General features: G+C 47.9%; 1 protein-coding gene and 1 pseudogene across 2 annotated transcripts in view; both read left to right on the plus strand.

Annotated features, from left to right (window-relative positions):
- The window catches only part of LOC139470725 (RING finger protein 207-like), a 38,245-nt gene that overhangs the window by 2,944 nt on the left and 17,324 nt on the right, over positions 1 to 17,977 (plus strand). For both annotated transcript variants that reach the window (XM_071252990.1, XM_071252991.1), the window contains exons 4-7: positions 1,003 to 1,147; positions 7,173 to 7,254; positions 9,660 to 9,735; positions 14,823 to 14,995. In XM_071252990.1, coding sequence (XP_071109091.1) covers positions 1,003 to 1,147; positions 7,173 to 7,254; positions 9,660 to 9,735; positions 14,823 to 14,995 — 476 coding nt within the window. The remainder of the gene's footprint in view (positions 1 to 1,002; positions 1,148 to 7,172; positions 7,255 to 9,659; positions 9,736 to 14,822; positions 14,996 to 17,977) is intronic.
- LOC139471004 (uncharacterized) lies at positions 4,346 to 6,334 on the plus strand (annotated as a pseudogene).

Genomic DNA, 17,977 nt, shown 5'->3' on the forward strand with positions numbered 1-17,977 from the left:
CCGTGTATTCTGTACCATCACACAACTATTGTGTTGACTGCAGGACTGTAACCCCATGTATTCTGTACCCTCACACAACTGTTGTGTTGACTGCAGGACTGTAACCCCATGTATTCTGTACCATAACACAGCTGTTGTGTTGACTGCAGGACTGTAACCCCGTGTATTCTGTACCATCACACAACTGTTGTGCTGACTGCAGGACTGTAACCCCGTGTATTCTGTACCCTCACACAACTGTTGTGTTGACTGCAGGACTGTAACCCCGTGTATTCTGTACCATCACACAACTGTTGTGTTGACTGCAGGACTGTAACCCCATGTATTCTGTACCATCACACAACTGTTGTGTTGACTGTAGGACTGTAACCCCGTGTATTCTGTACCCTCACACAACTGTTGTGGTGACTGCAGGACTGTAACCCCGTGTATTCTGTACCATCACACAACTGTTGTGTTGACTGTAGGACTGTAACCCCATGTATTCTGTACCCTCACACAACTATTGTGTTGACTGCAGGACTGTAACCCCATGTATTCTGTACCATCACACAACTGTTGTGTTGACTGCAGGACTGTAACCCCGTGTATTCTGTACCATCACACAACTGTTGTGTTGACTGCAGGACTGTAACCCCGTGTATTCTGTACCATCACACAATTGTTGTGTTGACTGCAGGACTGTAACCCCATGTATTCTGTACCATCACACAACTGTTGTGTTGACTGTAGGACTGTAACCCCATGTATTCTGTACCATCACACAACTGTTGTGTTGACTGCAGGACTGTAACCCCTTGTATTCTGTACCATCACACAACTGTTGTGTTGACTGCAGGACTGTAACCCCGTGTATTCTGTACCATCACACAACTGTAGTGTTGACTGCAGGACTGTAACCCCGTGTATTCTGTACCATCACACAACTGTTCTGTTGACTGTAGGACTGTAACCCCGTGTATTCTGTACCATCACACAACTGTTGTGTTCTGTTGACTGCAGGACTGTAACCCCATGTATTTCTGCAACACCTGCTGCCAGCCCCTGTGTACTGGCTGTAGAGATGAAACCCACCGCGCCAAGATGTTTGCTGCTCACGACATTGTTGTCTTATCCAAGAGAACAAAAGAAATACACAAGCGCTGCTGTAAGTAACTGGTACATCGACTACAATATTTTTCTATATTTGCTACCATTCTTAGGTACAAGAAAACAACAGAAGACAAACACATTTTTATTGCAAATATAGGGACTATGTATGCGCTGGTGATGTGCTTTATTCTGGATCACTTCTGGTTTTTTAATTATCATCATTTTTTAGGATTTTTACAGTGCGGTCGCCTTATACATGGGGTCGCTTTATGGACAGCGATATACAGTAACTTGTTTTTATTTCTGTGATTTTTTTACCCTCTTACCTCGGTCTTACATTGCTGATACCCTCTTTCCTCGGTCTTACATTGCCGATACCCTCTTGCCTGGGTCTTACATTGCCGATACCCTCTTGCCTGGGTCTTACATTGCCGATACCCTCTTGCCTGGGTCTTACATTGCCGATACCCTCTTGCCTGGGTCTTACATTGCCGATACCCTCTTGCCTGGGTCTCAAATTGCCGATACCCTCTTGCCTGGGTTTCACATTGCCGATCCCTCTTGCCTGGGTCTTACATTGCCAATACCCTCTTTCCTCGGTCTTACATTGTTGATACCCTCTTGCCTGGGTCTTAGATTGCCTATACCCTCTTGCCTGGGTCTTACATTGCCGATCCCTCTTGCCTGGGTCTTACATTGCCGATACCCTCTTGCCTGGGTCTCAAATTGCCGATACCCTCTTGCCTGGGTCTTACATTGCCGATACCCTCTTGCCTGGGTCTTACATTGTTGATACCCTCTTTCCTGGGTCTTACATTGTTGATACCCATTTGCCTGGGTCTTACATTGCCGATACCCTCTTGCCTGGGTCTTACATTGCCGATACCCTCTTGCCTGGGTCTTACATTGCCGATACCCTCTTGCCTGGGTCTTACATTGCCGATACCCTCTTGCCTGGGTCTTACATTGTTGATACCCTCTTACCTCGGTCTCACATTGCCGATACCCATTTGCCTGGGTCTTACATTGCCGATACCCTCTTGCCTGGGTCTTACATTGTTGATACCCTCTTGCCTGGGTCTTACATTGGCGATACCCTCCTGCTTGGGTCTTACATTGCCGATACCCTCTTGCCTGGGTCTTACATTGCCAATCCCTCTTGCCTGGGTCTTACATTGTTGATACCCTCTTGCCTGGGTCTCACATTGCCGATACCCTCTTGCCTGGGTCTTACATTGGCGATACCCTCTTGCCTGGGTCTCACATTGCCGATACCCATTTGCCTGGGTCTTACATTGTCCATACCCTCTTGCCTGAGTCTTACATTGCTGATCCCTCTTGCCTGGGTCTTACATTGCCGTTCCCTTTTGCCTGGGTCTTACATTGGCGATACCCTCTTGCCTGGGTCTCACATTGCCGATCCCTCTTGCCTGGGACTTACATTGTCCATACCCTCTTGCCTGAGTCTTACATTGCCGATCCCTCTTGCCTGGGTCTTACATTGTCCATACCCTCTTGCCTGGGTCTTACATTGCTGATCCCTCTTGCCTGGGTCTTACATTGTCCATACCCTCTTGCCTGGGTCTTACATTGCCGATCCCTCTTGCCTGGGTCTTACATTGCCGATACCCTCCTGCCTGGGTCTTACATTGCCGATACCCTCTTTCCTCGGTCTTACATTGGCGATACCCTCTTGCCTGGGTCTTACATTGCCGATCCCTCTTGCCTGGGTCTTACATTGTCCATACCCTCTTGCCTGGGTCTTACATTGCCGATCCCTCTTGCCTGGGTCTTACATTGTCTATACCCTCTTGCCTGGGTCTTACATTGCCGATCCCTCTTGCCTGGGTCTTACATTGCCGATACCCTCCTGCCTGGGTCTTACATTGCCGATACCCTCTTTCCTCGGTCTTACATTGTTGATACCCTCTTGCCTGGGTCTTACATTGCCGATAGCCTCTTGCCTGGGTCTTACATTGCCGATACCCTCTTGCCTGGGTCTTACATTGTTGATACCCTCTTTCCTCGGTCTTACATTGTTGATACCCTCTTGCCTGGGTCTTACATTGCCGATACCCTCTTGCCTGGGTCTTACATTGCCGATACCCTCTTGCCTGGGTCTTACATTGCCGATACCCTCTTGCCTGGGTCTTACATTGCCGATACCCTCTTTCCTCGGTCTTACATTGCCGATACCCTCTTGCCTGGGTCTTACATTGCCGATACCCTCTTGCCTGGGTCATACATTGCCGATACCCTCTTTCCTCGGTCTTACATTGTTGATACCCTCTTGCCTGGGTCTCACATTGCCGATACCCTCTTGGCCTGGGTCATACATTGCCGATACCCTCTTTCCTCGGTCTTACATTGTTGATACCCTCTTGGCCTGGGTCTTACATTGCCGATACCCTCTTGCCTGGGTCTTACATTGCAGATACCCTCTTGCCTGGGTCTTACATTGCCGATACCCTCTTGCCTGGGTCTTACATTGCCGATACCGTCTTTCCTGGGTCTTACAATGCCGATACCCTCTTGCCTGGGTCTTACATTGCCGATACCGTCTTTCCTCGGATTAAAGCATGTGAGAGAAGAAATAGGTGCAGCATAGACAAAACTAAGTTATGACATCTAAAATTGAAGTTCTTTCAACACCTGCCCCGGTGGCTCAGTGGGAAAACAGTTAGTTAAAAAACTTAACAGGATATCTGAGGTTGCAGGTTCGACTTTCCTTCATCCATAATGAAATGCTTTCATTTCTTGTCTTCAATTTTAGAACATTGGACATTTGAAACACTAAGTCCAAATTCCATCTGGTTATTACGAGATATCTACAATGCAATAGGCAAAAGTGGCAGTAGGTTTATAATGTCATATGAGGTCCTCGTTCAGAGGTTGTTAGTTCCCATCAGGTGGGATGGGGATTAAGAGGCTTCAGAATAGTACTTCATGAGCAATAAGTAACCTAGCAATGAAATCACTACTTGTTCACAGCTTAAAGTTTTATTTCTTCTTGTATTAAGCATGTTCAGTTGTTTTTATTGATTTGTAATTTCACAAATACTCCCAGTCTGTATGATCTGTATGGGAGAAGGTGATCTGTATGGGGACAGGTGATCTGTATGAGGAGAGGTGATCTGTATGGGGACAGGTGATCTGTATGGGAGCAGGGGATCTGTATGGGAGCAGGTGATCTGTATGAGGGCAGGTGATCTGTATGGGGGCAGCGGATCTGTTTGGGGGCGGGTGATCTGTATGGGAACAGGGGATCTGTATGAGGGCAGGGGATCTGTATGGGGAGAGGTGATCTGTATGGGAGCAGGGGATCTGTATGAGGGCAGGTGATCTGTATGAGGGCAGGTGATCTGTATGGGGACAGGTGATCTGTATGGGGACAAGTGATCTGTATGGGGACAGGTGATCTGTATGGGGACAGGTGCTCTGTATGGGAGCAGGTGATCTGTATGGGGACAGGTGCTCTGTATGCGGACAGGTGATCTGTATGGGAGCAGGTGATCTGTATGGGAGAAGGTGATCTGTATGGGGACAGGTGATCTGTATGGGAGAAGGTGATCTGTATGGGAGCAGGTGATCTGTATGGGAGCAGGAGATCTGTATGGGGACAGCGGATCTGTTTGGGGGCGGGTGATCTGTATGAGGTCAGATAATCTGTATGGGGGCAGGTGATCTGTATGAGGTCAGATAATCTGTATGGGGGCAGGGGATCTGTATGAGGGCGGGTGATCTGTATGAGGTCAGATGATCTGTTTGGGGGCAGGGGATCTCTATGAGGTCAGATGATCTGTTTGGGGGCAGGGGATCTGTATGGGGGCAGGGGATCTGTATGAGGTCAGATGATCTGTATTGGGGCAAGTGATCTGTATGGGAGCAGGTGATCTGTATGGGAGCAGGTGATCTGTATGGGGACAAGTGATCTGTATGGGAGAAGGTGATCTGTATGGGAGCAGGTGATCTGTATGGGGACAGGTGATCTGTATGGGGACAGGTGATCTGTATGGGGACAGATGATCTGTATGGGGACAGGTGATTTGTATGGGGACAGGTGATCTGTATGGGGACAGGTGATCTGTATGGGAGCAGGTGATCTGTATGGGGACAAGTGATCTGTATGGGAGAAGGTGATCTGTATGGGAGCAGGTGATCTGTATGGGGACAGGTGATCTGTATGGGAGCAGGTGATCTATATGGGAGCAGATGATCTGTATGCGGACAGGTGATCTGTATGGGGGCAGGGGATCTGTATGGGGACAGGTGATCTGTATTGGGACAGGTGATCTGTATGGGAGCAGGGGATCTATATGGGAGCAGGTGATCTGTATGGGAGCAGGTGATCTGTATGGGAGCAGGTGATCTGTATGGGAGCAGGGGATCTATATGGGAGCAGGTGATCTGTATGGGGACAGGTGATCTGTATGGGGACAGGTGATCTTTATGGGGACAGGTGATCTGTATGGGAGAAGGTGATCTGTATGGGGGCAGGGGATCTGTATGGGGACAGGTGCTCTGTATGGGAGCAGGTGATCTATATGGGAGCAGGTGATCTGTATGGGGGCAGGGGATCTGTATGGGGACAGGTGATCTGTATGGGAGCAGGTGATCTGTATGGGAGCAGGGGATCTATATGGGAGCAGGTGATCTGTATGGGGACAGGTGATCTGTATGGGGACAGGTGATCTTTATGGGGACAGGTGATCTGTATGGGAGAAGGTGATCTGTATGGGGGCAGGGGATCTGTATGGGGACAGGTGCTCTGTATGGGAGCAGGTGATCTATATGGGAGCAGGTGATCTGTATGGGGGCAGGGGATCTGTATGGGGACAGGTGTTCTGTATGGGAGCAGGTGATCTGTATGGGAGCAGGGGATCTATATGGGAGCAGGTGATCTGTATGGGAGCAGGTGATCTGTATGGGGGCAGGGGATCTATATGGGAGCAGGTGATCTGTATGGGAGCAGGTAATCTGTATGGGAGCAGGTGATCTGTATGGGGACAGGTGATCTGTATGGGAGCAGGGGATCTGTATGGGGGCAGGGGATCTGTATGGGGACAGGTGATGTGTATGGGGACAGGTGATCTGTATGGGAGCAGGGGATCTGTATGGGGACAGGTGATCTGTATGGGAGCAGGTGATCTGTATGGGAGCAGGTGATCTGTATGGGAGCAGGGGATCTATATGGGAGCAGGGGATCTGTATGGGGACAGGTGATCTGTATGGGAGCAGGTGATCTGTATGGGGACAGGTGATCTGTATGGGAGCAGGTGATCTGTATGGGGGCAGGGGATCTGTATGGGGGCAGGGGATCTGTATGGGGACAGGTGATCTGTATGGGAGCAGGGGATCTATATGGGGGCAGCGGATCTGTTTGGGGGCGGGTGATCTGTATGAGGTCAGATAATCTGTATGGGGGCAGGTGATCTGTATGAGGTCAGATAATCTGTATGGGGGCAGGTGATCTGTCTGGGGGCAGGGGATCTCTATGAGGTCAGATGATCTGTTTGGGGGCAGGGGATCTGTATAGGGGCAGGGCATCTGTATGAGGTCAGATGATCTGTATGGGGGCAAGTGATCTGTATGGGGGCAGGGCATCTGTATGAGGTCAGATGATCTGTATGGGGGCAAGTGATCTGTATGGGCGCAGGGAATCTGTATGAGGTCAGATGATCTGTATGGGGGCAGGTGATCTGTATGGGGGCAGGGGATCTGTATGAGGTCAGATGATCTGTATGGGGGCAGGGGATCTGTATGAGGGCGGGTGATCTGTATGAGGTCAGATGATCTGTATGGGGGCAGGTGATCTGTATGGGGGCAGGGGATCTTTATGAGGTCAGATGATCTGTATGGGGGCAGGGGATCTGTATGAGGTCAGATGATCTGTTTGGGGCCAGGGGATCTGTATGAGGGCGGGGGATCTGTTTGGGGGCAGGGGATATGTATGGGGGCAGGGGATCTGTCTGGGGGCAGGGGATCTGTATGGGGACAGGGGATCTGTATGGGGGCAGGGGATCTGTCTGGGGGCAGAGTGTAGGTGGCTTTGTTTCTCAGCTGAACTCCTATTGTTTCAGCGCTGCACAAGGAGCCGTACATCATGTTCTCCACAGAGAAGAAAATCATGCTGTGCATCAACTGCTTCAGAGACATGCGGATGTAAGGTTCCTCCCTGTCTGTGTCACCATGGTTACCACCTTGGTTATGTCATATGTCACACAGTCTATATCTGTTACTGATGTCACACATATCACACAGACTATATCTGTTACTGATGTCACACCTGTCACACGGACTATATCTGTTACTGATGTCACACATGTCACACAGACTATATCTGTTACTGATGTCGCACATGTCACAGTCTATATCTGTTACTAATGTTACATATGTCGCAGTCTATATCTGTTACTGATGTCACATATGTCACATTGACTATATCTGTTACTGATGTCACACATGTCACACAGACTATATCTGTTACTGATGTCACATATGTCACAGTCTATATCTGTTACTGATGTCACATATGTCACAGTCTATATCTGTTACTGATGTCACACATGTCACACAGACTATATCTGTTACTGATGTCACACATGTCACAGTCTATATCTGTTACTGATGTCACACATGTCACCCAGAATATATCTGTTACTGATGTCACACATTTCACAGTCTATATCTGTTACTGATGTCACATATGTCACAGTCTATATCTGTTACTGATGTCACACATGTCACAGTCTATATCTGTTACTGATGTCACACATGTCACACAGTCTATATCTGTTACTGATGTCACATATGTCACACAGTCTATATCTGTTACTGATGTCACATATGTCACACAGTCTATATCTGTTTCTGATGTCACATATGTCACATTGACTATATCTGTTACTGATGTCACACATGTCACAGTCTATATCTGTTACTGATGTCACATATGTCACAGTCTATATCTGTTACTGATGTCACACATGTCACAGTCTATATCTGTTACTGATGTCACATATGTCACAATGACTATGTCTGTTACTGATGTCACACATGTCACAGTGTATATCTGTTACTGATGTCACATATGTCACAATGACTATGTCTGTTACTGATGTCACACATGTCACAGTCTATATCTGTTACTGATGTCACACATGTCACACAGTCTATATCTGTTACTGATATCACATATGTCACACAGTCTATATCTGTTACTGATGTCACACATGTCACACAGTCTATATCTGTTACTGATATCACATATGTCACACAGTCTATATCTGTTTCTGATGTCACATATGTCACATTGACTATATCTGTTACTGATGTCACACATGTCACATTGACTATATCTGTTACTGATGTCACATATGTCACAATGACTATGTCTGTTACCGATGTCACACATGTCACAGTCTATATCTGTTACTGATGTCACACATGTCACACAGTCTATATCTGTTACTGATGTCACACATGTCACACAGTCTATATCTGTTACTGATGTCACACATGTCACATTGACTATCTGTTACTGATGTCACACATGTCACACAGACTATATCTGTTACTGATGTCACATATGTCACAGTCTATATCTGTTACTGATGTCACATATGTCACAGTCTATATCTGTTACTGATGTCACACATGTCACACGGACTATATCTGTTACTGATGTCACATATGTCACATTGACTATGTCTGTTACTGATGTCACACATGTCACATTGACTATATCTGTTACTGATGTCACACATGCCACATTGACTATATCTGTTACTGATGTCACACGGACTATGTCTGTTACTGATGTCACATATGCCACACAGACTATATCTGTTACTGATGTCACATATGTCACAGTCTATATCTGTTACTAATGTTACATATGTCACAGTCTATATCTGTTACTGATGTCACGCATGTCACACAGTCTATATCTGTTACTGATATCACATATGTCACACAGTCTATATCTGTTACTGATGTCACATATGTCACATTGACTATGTCTGTTATTGATGTCACATATGTCACATTGACTATGTCTGTTACTGATGTCACATATGTCACATTGACTATATCTGTTACTGATGTCACATTTATCATGATTTACAGCATTTGACTTGGAAAACATAAGCCTCAATAACTCCTTTAGGATTTACAGCATATGACTTGGAAAACATAAGCCTCAATAACTCCTTTAGGATTTACAGCATTTGACTTGGAAAACATAAGCCTCAATAACGTCTTTACGATTTACAGCATATGACTTGGAAAGCATAAGCCTCAATAACTCCTTTAGGATTTACAGCATATGACTTGGAAAACATAAGCCTCAATATCTCCTTTAGGATTTACAGCATATGACTTGGAAAACATAAGCCTCAATTACACCTTTAGGATTTACAGCATATGACTTGGAAAACATAAGCCTCAATAACTCCTTTAGGATTTACAGCATATGACTTGGAAAACATAAGCCTCAATAACTCCTTAGGGATTTATGCATTTATTTGAAACATGGCTAATTTGTTTCCTTTTGTTTTCTTCCCCAGTGAGAGTCGGACGCACTGCGTGGACCTAGAGACCGCTTACAACCAAAGTTGTCGCAAGCTGGAGCAGAGTGTTCAAGTAAATAAGCAATTGCTCTGCTATCAACTGACTGACATTGATCATTGTCTCTGAATCTTCCATGTGATGTCAGCTAAATAACAGATACTGGACTTTCTTAACTTTCATTCTGACATGACCCGTAATGGGATGTCCACCGATGTTTGGTTAGCTGTTGTGAGAAATAAGATTTGATTTGAATGAGATTGACAACAGAATGAAGCCACATTCACCCACCCACTTTGAATGAGGAAAAAGATGTCGGGATGAATACCAGCATGATTAATCCCGGGTTGACCCTGATTTAAGTCATAATTACATTAAGTAATACGTTACCACTGATATACCGAGGCTGTTGTCTCCCACAACTGCTGCTATAGCGAAATCTACCACAGAGATCTCAATTACCTCATGCAGCACGTGTGTAGCCACCTAGCTGCCATGTGACACCCTTCACTCTTGTCTCTTCGCTGGCGCTCGCTAGACATATTATAGACTGCTGAAGCGTTCCTGTTTCCTCGACCAATTCGGTGATATTTATCATGGTTTATTAAACTAATAAACTGTGCATGTACGGGGCGTTTGCGGTAGCTACGCTTGGATATAATTTTCCCGCCAAACGAAAAAACTTTTCCCGCCCTTTTTCCTATATACTCGCGGGGTTCTCGTATGCACGTAGCGTCTTACGTTCCCCTGCTATAGTATGCTTTTGGGGGTTAACATCACTTATTTCTCTATATGTTCTATGTGTATGGTCTATATTCACTTTGCTCGTTTATTTTCCTTGTGAAAATGCTCGTTTGTGAATATTTGTGGTGCGTGTGTTTTAACCATGTTATGCTCTTTTGTTCATAGTACCAAAATGTCTGACATGGATGTGTCGCCGTTGTCCACCCCCTCTACCCCTGCAACCCGGGGTGTGTCACAAGTTCTTATCATCACTAGGGGATCCCCACCATCATTGCCCGCGGTGCAGGGTTCCTTGAGGGGACACCCGGTGCGTCCTGTGCGACGGTCTGGGGCCTGCAGCGTTTGAGCGCTACAGGCTGTATGTACAGTCCGTTTCCACCCCTGTGGTGGCCGGCACGCCCGGTCGGGTTCCCCTTGCGGGTACCACCTCCATGGCTGCAGCGGATCCCTTGGGCTGTCTGGGGATGTCGTCGCTGCATTGCTTTCCAAGCTTGTGGACTCCAAGCTGGCGGCCTTATCTCAGGATAGGCCGCTAGCTGTTCCGTTCCCGGCCTCTTCGGTGGCCGCGGGTTCGGATGTGGCGTCCACCGGTACAGCGGCGGCTCCCGTGGTCACTCGTCCTTCCCCCGAACCGTTAAGAACCGCGTGGCCATGGTTTATGATCTCTTTGAGGACATGCCTAAGCCCATGCCGGTACCACGGGGAATCCAGGCTCTGTGGGTTCCTCCGAGGTATACGATGAGACTTCCGACAAGGCTTTCCCCGCATCAACCTTGCTGCGCGGGATCAAGCCATCTTTGGAGAAAGCCTTCGCGGCGGCCTCCAGTCGGGGTCTCCCGTTGGCTCCACCGTCATGGAGAAAGGGTTCTTTCCCGGTACATGACCTTGCCTTTCCCGAGGCTGGTCCTTCTGCGGAGGCCCATGTTGGACGGTTGGGTGTCCCTGCCCCACCGGCTGCTACGGTTACACAAGCTACCTTGCAGCAGCTGGACACCCTCGCTCGGCACTCCATGCTTGCAATGTCTCACGGAGACACTTACCTGGCTGCAGCGGCCAGTCTGTTCAAAGGTTCTCCCACGAACCGTGACCAGCACATTTACAACTGCCTGCTCGGTTTAAATGCTTCCCTGGAGTACGTTGCTGGGGCTTCTGCCTTTATTTCCGGCACATGCCATTTTCTCAGGAGCAAGTCGTATCTTGCCGCCTCGGGGTTGGACGCTGCCAACCAGGAAGTGCTCCTTTCGCAGCCTTGGTCTGCGCGGCCCCTTTTCAATAACAAGATCCTTGGGGTTCTGAAGGAACAACAGGCTGCTGTGTCTGCCGAGGCCTCTCGGCACACACTTGATCTTGTGGGGTCCCTGCATAGGCGCCTGGGTGCCGCTCCTTAGCGGAGCACGCCCCAGGATGCTGCGGCCGGTAGGTCTAAGGGGTCGGGTTCTTCTTCTTCCGGGAATAAGCCCCGCCCTGAGGGCTCTGGTAAGGGCCATCAGCAGCCCTTTCGCGGGAAGAAGGGGAACTGGGGGAAGCCCAAGTTGTCTAAGGATGGCAAGGGCCCCTCCAGGTGACTCTCATTGGAGGGGTTCGTATGCCGACCACGCCAACTTCGATTGGCCCGTCGGCGAAACCGAGTCACTTGGCCCTGGACAGTTGCACCTGCTGCAGCCTGTCAGGCCACCCTCTCCTTCCCCAGTGGCGCCCATCTAGAGGGGGAGGGGAGCTCGGGGCTGTGGTGCGTAGACGCACTAGGTCTTCACAATTGCCTCGAGTTCAAGGCAGTGATAAACGCAGTCAATCACTGGAAGCATAGTCTAGTCGATGCCCGGCTCATGCTGGCAACCGACAACACAACGGTAGCATCTTGGAGGAGTTCTCTGTCGAATGTTACTGATCCGACCATGTGGCCGAACAGATCGTGGTACCCCGACTTGCTGGCCCAGGCCACGCAGTCGCCACATCCACTGCCTGTGAGACCGGATCTGCTGATCCACCCTCACACCCATCAGCTTCATCCAAACGCAGGGCAGTTCAATCTGCACGCGTGGATGTCATCACCGAGTGTCTGAGGAGTAAAGGTTTTTCTCGTCGGGCATACATTAGTATGCATTGTGATTCTACCCAGAAGGTGTATAATGCACGTTGGGCTATTTTCACGAAGTGGTGTTGTAAACATCACATTCATTCGCCAGATAAGGTATCTGTGCAGGATATTGCTCGTTTCATGTCTCACTTACGAGAGACCCGAAACTCTCCGGGGGTTCCATTGCCAACTATGTCTCGTCAGTTGTACGGGATGTTTCTATGGGTACCAGTCTCTCAAAAGAGCCGGTGATTCGGGGTATTATCAAGGGTTTCAAACAGCACGATCTTAAGAAGGGCCGCCTTAGTGTTGAAATCACTTACGGAGGCTCCGTATGAACCCTTGGGTAGTGCTTTGTTCCGGCATGTGACTTGGAAAACAGCATTTCTCCTCTCCGTTGCCACGGCGGCACGTGTGTCCAAGATTCATGCACTCGATGTCGCTTAAATACGATTCGATAGGGACGATGAAGGACCGGTCCGCCTGGGCCTGCTCATGGGCTTCGTCGCCAAGAATCAGAAATGTGGTCAAACGGAGAGAGAATTCACTGTAAGATCACTCAAGGAAATCTTACATCCTGCTGATACCGAGGACAGATCGCTGTGTCCGGTTAGGGCCCTTAAGTATTATCTTAAGGCCTTGAATGAACGCAGACAAGGGCGTGGCCGTCTGTTCATATCGTGTAACCCTAATCACACTGCTGACATAACTCTCAACTCGATTGTGTTATGGCTTCGTTCTGTCATCAATCTGGCGTACCGGTCTCGGGGGTTACCAGTAGCGGGGTCAAACCCGCACGAGATCAGGGCGCTAGCGGCAACATTTTCCCTACACTCGAATATCTCTGTTCACAGAATATTACGAGGTTGTTACTGGCGTTCTGACTCGTTTTTTGCCAATCATTACCTCAGAAGGGTTTCTGATGAAGACGTGGAGGGTGTGCACCGTCTTGGGCCGCTGATCGCTGCTCAAGCCGTCATCTAAGGGGTGTGCCCAGCGCAGTTCAAACTCAATAGGCGTCAGACCTTGCACGGTGGTCAATCTGGGTCGTCTCCAATGTTCCGAACGCTGTGGGTACAGGAGTGGGGGTCCCGCAAACCAGTGCTCTCACACAACACATGAGGCGGCTTTTTGTGTGTTTTGTCCTTATTTGTATTTTGACAATTATGCATTTAATTGTCTGTCGTGTATTCCAACCTTGTGATACATGCTTACAAATACTGGAATTAGGTCACGCGTCTAATGCATACTTTAAGTAGGCTTGCTTTGGGATATACGGTCCGGATGAAATTAATTTCCCTCTTCCCGACTGTTTAACCTGATCTAAGATTTAGCTCACACGGATACTGTGTTCTCATCTGCTGCGGCGATGAAATACCTACCCAGTGGGGCCGATTGGAGTCACCAATCGTTGGGCAATGACAATTGAGCCTTACGGTATGCGCTTGACAGTGCTTTGGTATTCCTATAGGGTAACGCCTAGCTAGGAGCATGCGCATCGAGTGCTTCCGCCTTGTTGTTTACTTCCGCTGGTCGGAAGGAACACGAGCAGTCAGGTTCGGGTTGTAGGTGCTCCCCACCGCCTACTGTGGTAGTCAGCCTCGGTATAACAGTGGTAACGTATTACTTAATGTAATTTGTAGAATTTTCCTATTCGGAATATCTATAAGTAATACGTTACCACTTGGGCTGCTGCCCGCCCGTCCATCCCCTGAGCACTTGCTCTCGCCAGAGACAAGACTGAAGGGTGTCACATGGCAGCTAGGTGGCTATGCACGTGCTGCATGAGGTAATTGAGATCTCTGTGGTAGATTTCGCTATAGCAGCAGTTGTGGGAGACAACAGCCTCGGTATATCAGTGGTAACGTATTACTTATAGAATATTCCGAATAGGAAAATTCTACAAGTTTTTGTTTAACAAATGTTGAGTGTTATTGTTATGATCCAGTAACCAGCCATGTTCACAGACAGTGTGACCCGTGAAGATTCGGGTAGAATAGGTCTTCAGCAATTCATGCTTGCAGTAAAATGTGACTATGCTTGTCGGAAGAGGCAACTAAAGGATCGGGTGGTCAGACTCTCTGATTTGGTTGAAACTTGTCATTGATCCCAATGGCGTTGGTCGATGTTCATGATATCAATCACTGGATTTTCTGGTCCAGACTTGATAATTTACAGACTGCTGTCATATAGCTGGAATATTGCTGAGTGTGGCGTAAAACAAAAAAAACAACCAAACCAATCACAGACAGTGTTACTCATGTTACCAGTATACAAATCATAAATGGTTTCCAGTATCACGTAAGAAAGCACTACATTTGGAGTCTTGGTTCATCCACAGGCTGTACGGGATCTACAGAACTCTGTGAGAGATGGAATCTTGCTGCTACGAGCACTGCTTGAGGAGATCAAACAGAATGCAAGGAAGGAAAGTGAAGCAGTTTCTTCCCTCTATGACTCCATGCAGGAGAAGATCAAACTGACCATGGAGACACTCCTGGAGGAGTCCAACAGGTGAGATAGTGTCTGTTGTGTCCCTCTATACCTCCATGAGGAGAAGATCAAACTGACCATGGAGACACTCCTGGAGGAGTCCAACAGGTGAGATAGTGTCTGTTGTGTCCCTCTATACCTCCATGAGGAGAAGATCAAACTGACCATGGAGACACTCCTGGAGGAGTCCAACAGGTGAGATAGTGTCTGTTGTGTCCCTCTATACCTCCATGAGGAGAAGATCAAACTGACCATGGAGACACTCCTGGAGGAGTCCAACAGGTGAGATAGTGTCTGTTGTGTCCCTCTATACCTCCATGAGGAGAAGATCAAACTGACCATGGAGACACTCCTGGAGGAGTCCAACAGGTGAGATAGTGTCTGTTGTGTCCCTCTATACCTCCATGAGGAGAAGATCAAACTGACTATGGAGACTCTCCTGGAGGAGTCCAACAGGTGAGATAGTGTCTGTTGTGTCCCTCTATACCTCCATGAGGAGAAGATCAAACTGACCATGGAGACACTCCTGGAGGAGTCCAACAGATGAGATAGTGTCTGTTGTGTCCCTCTATACCTCCACGAGAAGATCAAACTGACCATGGAGACACTCCTGGAGGAGTCCAACAGGTGAGATAGTGTCTGTTGTGTCCCTCTATACCTCCATGAGGAGAAGATCAAACTGACTATGGAGACTCTCCTGGAGGAGTCCAACAGGTGAGATAGTGTCTGTTGTGTCCCTCTATACCTCCACGAGAAGATCAAACTGACCATGGAGACACTCCTTGAGGAGTCCCAACAGGTGAGATAGTGTCTGTTGTGTCCCTCTCTACCTCCATGAGGAGAAGATCAAACGGACCATGGAGACCCTCCTTGAGGAGTCCAACAGGTGAGATAGTGTCTGTTGTGTCCCTCTATACCTCCATGAGGAGAAGATCAAACTGACCATGGAGAGAGACACTTTGACTTTCATCCAATGTTCCATGTAGATTTGATTGTGATAAATTAATTGCGGGAAACAAATTTTTAAACTTATCCTATCTCACACTGTGCATTTCTCATTCTTTTTTCGATCCTGTGTGGTAATGTGCCTAAACAAAGGTTTTAAGCTTCTTAAAAAGAATTCACCCGAACACACCTAGCATCACCATGGTCACCTCCCATCAATCTGGGTCATGCACACTTTTCATGCTGATCGACCTACAGGTGCTGAACATGTGATTTCCACCGCCAAGTCAGTCTCTTTATAATCACCTTGGTGTGATGACGTGCATACTACTTTGTTTAGGCATGTTTCCACTTCATATCGAAAGAAGAATGAGAAATGCATAGAGTGAGATAGGATAAGTATTATAAATATACAATTATTTTATACCTGATCCTGGATTTCTCCGTAATGCATTTACTGCTGTTTTACAACAGAAAGATAAAGCTGTGAGAGGTCCAGTTGCAGAAGAAGTTGTTCTAACCAGTGGTGTAGCAATACCCTCACACAGCTGCCATCTGACCCGGACGTGGTGACGTCACATAAGAGCACATTACTGCTTTGTCATTAAACACGGACAGACATGTTGTTGTGAAATAAAGCCTCTGCAGTTTTCTAGAATCCTTTGCTTCTTATTTATACTTTGTTTTCACTTGCTTTTGTGTTGTTGTTTATGGTTTGTGCCTTTATGGTCTTATCCATTTGTAACTTGGATTAAATTCCAGCTTGTTTGTGGCTTTTAGTCATGGTAACTACAGGTGTGTTGTTGTTCCAACCTGCCTTCAGCTTTGGCCCCCACGACCTCTCAGACGACGTCGCCACGGTCGATGGTCATGTCCCACATGTCGACACGTATGCTGAATGTGGCATTCCTGTCGTTAACGACTCGTGCTGATTCTGTTGCTCCTACCATCAATTACTGCGCCATCTACACCTCACCAAAGTCTCAGGTGCCTGCACCACCCTTGTCTAGTACGAGCCCCCTGACTGGACGGGTACCTGCGGTCTTCAACCCTTACTTGGCAACAGCAGCGCCATCAGGTTACAGCCACTTCCCTGGACTACCTGCTCAACAGCTGCCTTACCAGTCTGGCCACAGCATATCCTGCCTGCCTCATTTATGGATCCTAGCTGGATGTACGCATGGGTGCAGTTCATGTTCAGACAATCCATGGCGCCAGCAGCGCCTCAGGCTCCCCTGAAGCCAGCTGCTGCACCTAACACTACTGGCAGTCCCGGCACTACTGGCTCCTCCAATCAGCTCTCTGACTCATGGCTTCCGCTTTACTGCCGACTTTTCCGGTCACCATTTCATCAGCGGTGCCACCACTGTGCTTTTCATCATCTCCCCCCTTGGCGCCTCTTGTTGGCAGAGATCTTACACCATCTACTCATGCCAGATCGTCACGTGGTTCAGCCTCTCCTAGTTCATCTCAGTGCAGATCTAAGTCGTCCCATTGCCGTTCACTGCGCCGTTCTCAGGACTTGGGCACACATCTTGGTATGAATCAAGTTGCCGATTGGATGGCAGATAGGTTGACTTCTGTAGCAACGTCTCCAGGACCAAAAAAAAAACGTGGACAAAAAGCATGTTATCTGGTCCCACCCAATGTCTATTTCTCCAGATCCTATGTTGACAGTCCTCACTCAGGCTGGCCTCGTGGTGAGGGTGTGGTGAAAACTCCCGCCTATTATCAAAGTTGGGTGAAGGAGTCCACGAGAGAGGGCAATAGTACTCTTGTTGAACTTGGTTCACTTGGCTTCTGGTAGACATCATCTCTACCAGAACTTGTAGATCATCACTATTCACAGTCGTTTAGCCATTTGCTAGATTCGTCATCGGCTACCGGGTACCCTCTCGGGATCATTTTGCTCCTACGCCAGCCACATCACACATTCTTTGTTGAACTCGGGAACACCACTTGTCTGTCTACCACACAGTTCACTGGGGACTGTCTGTGTGTGGAGCTTGAACTTCATCTCTGTCAAAACTGCAGGATTCAAGGCTACTGCACAGCGTG

This window comes from Haliotis cracherodii, unplaced genomic scaffold (genome assembly GCF_022045235.1).
Source record: "Haliotis cracherodii isolate W230 unplaced genomic scaffold, xgHalCrac1.p SCAF_21, whole genome shotgun sequence".
NCBI classification, from domain to species: Eukaryota; Metazoa; Mollusca; class Gastropoda; order Lepetellida; family Haliotidae; genus Haliotis; species Haliotis cracherodii.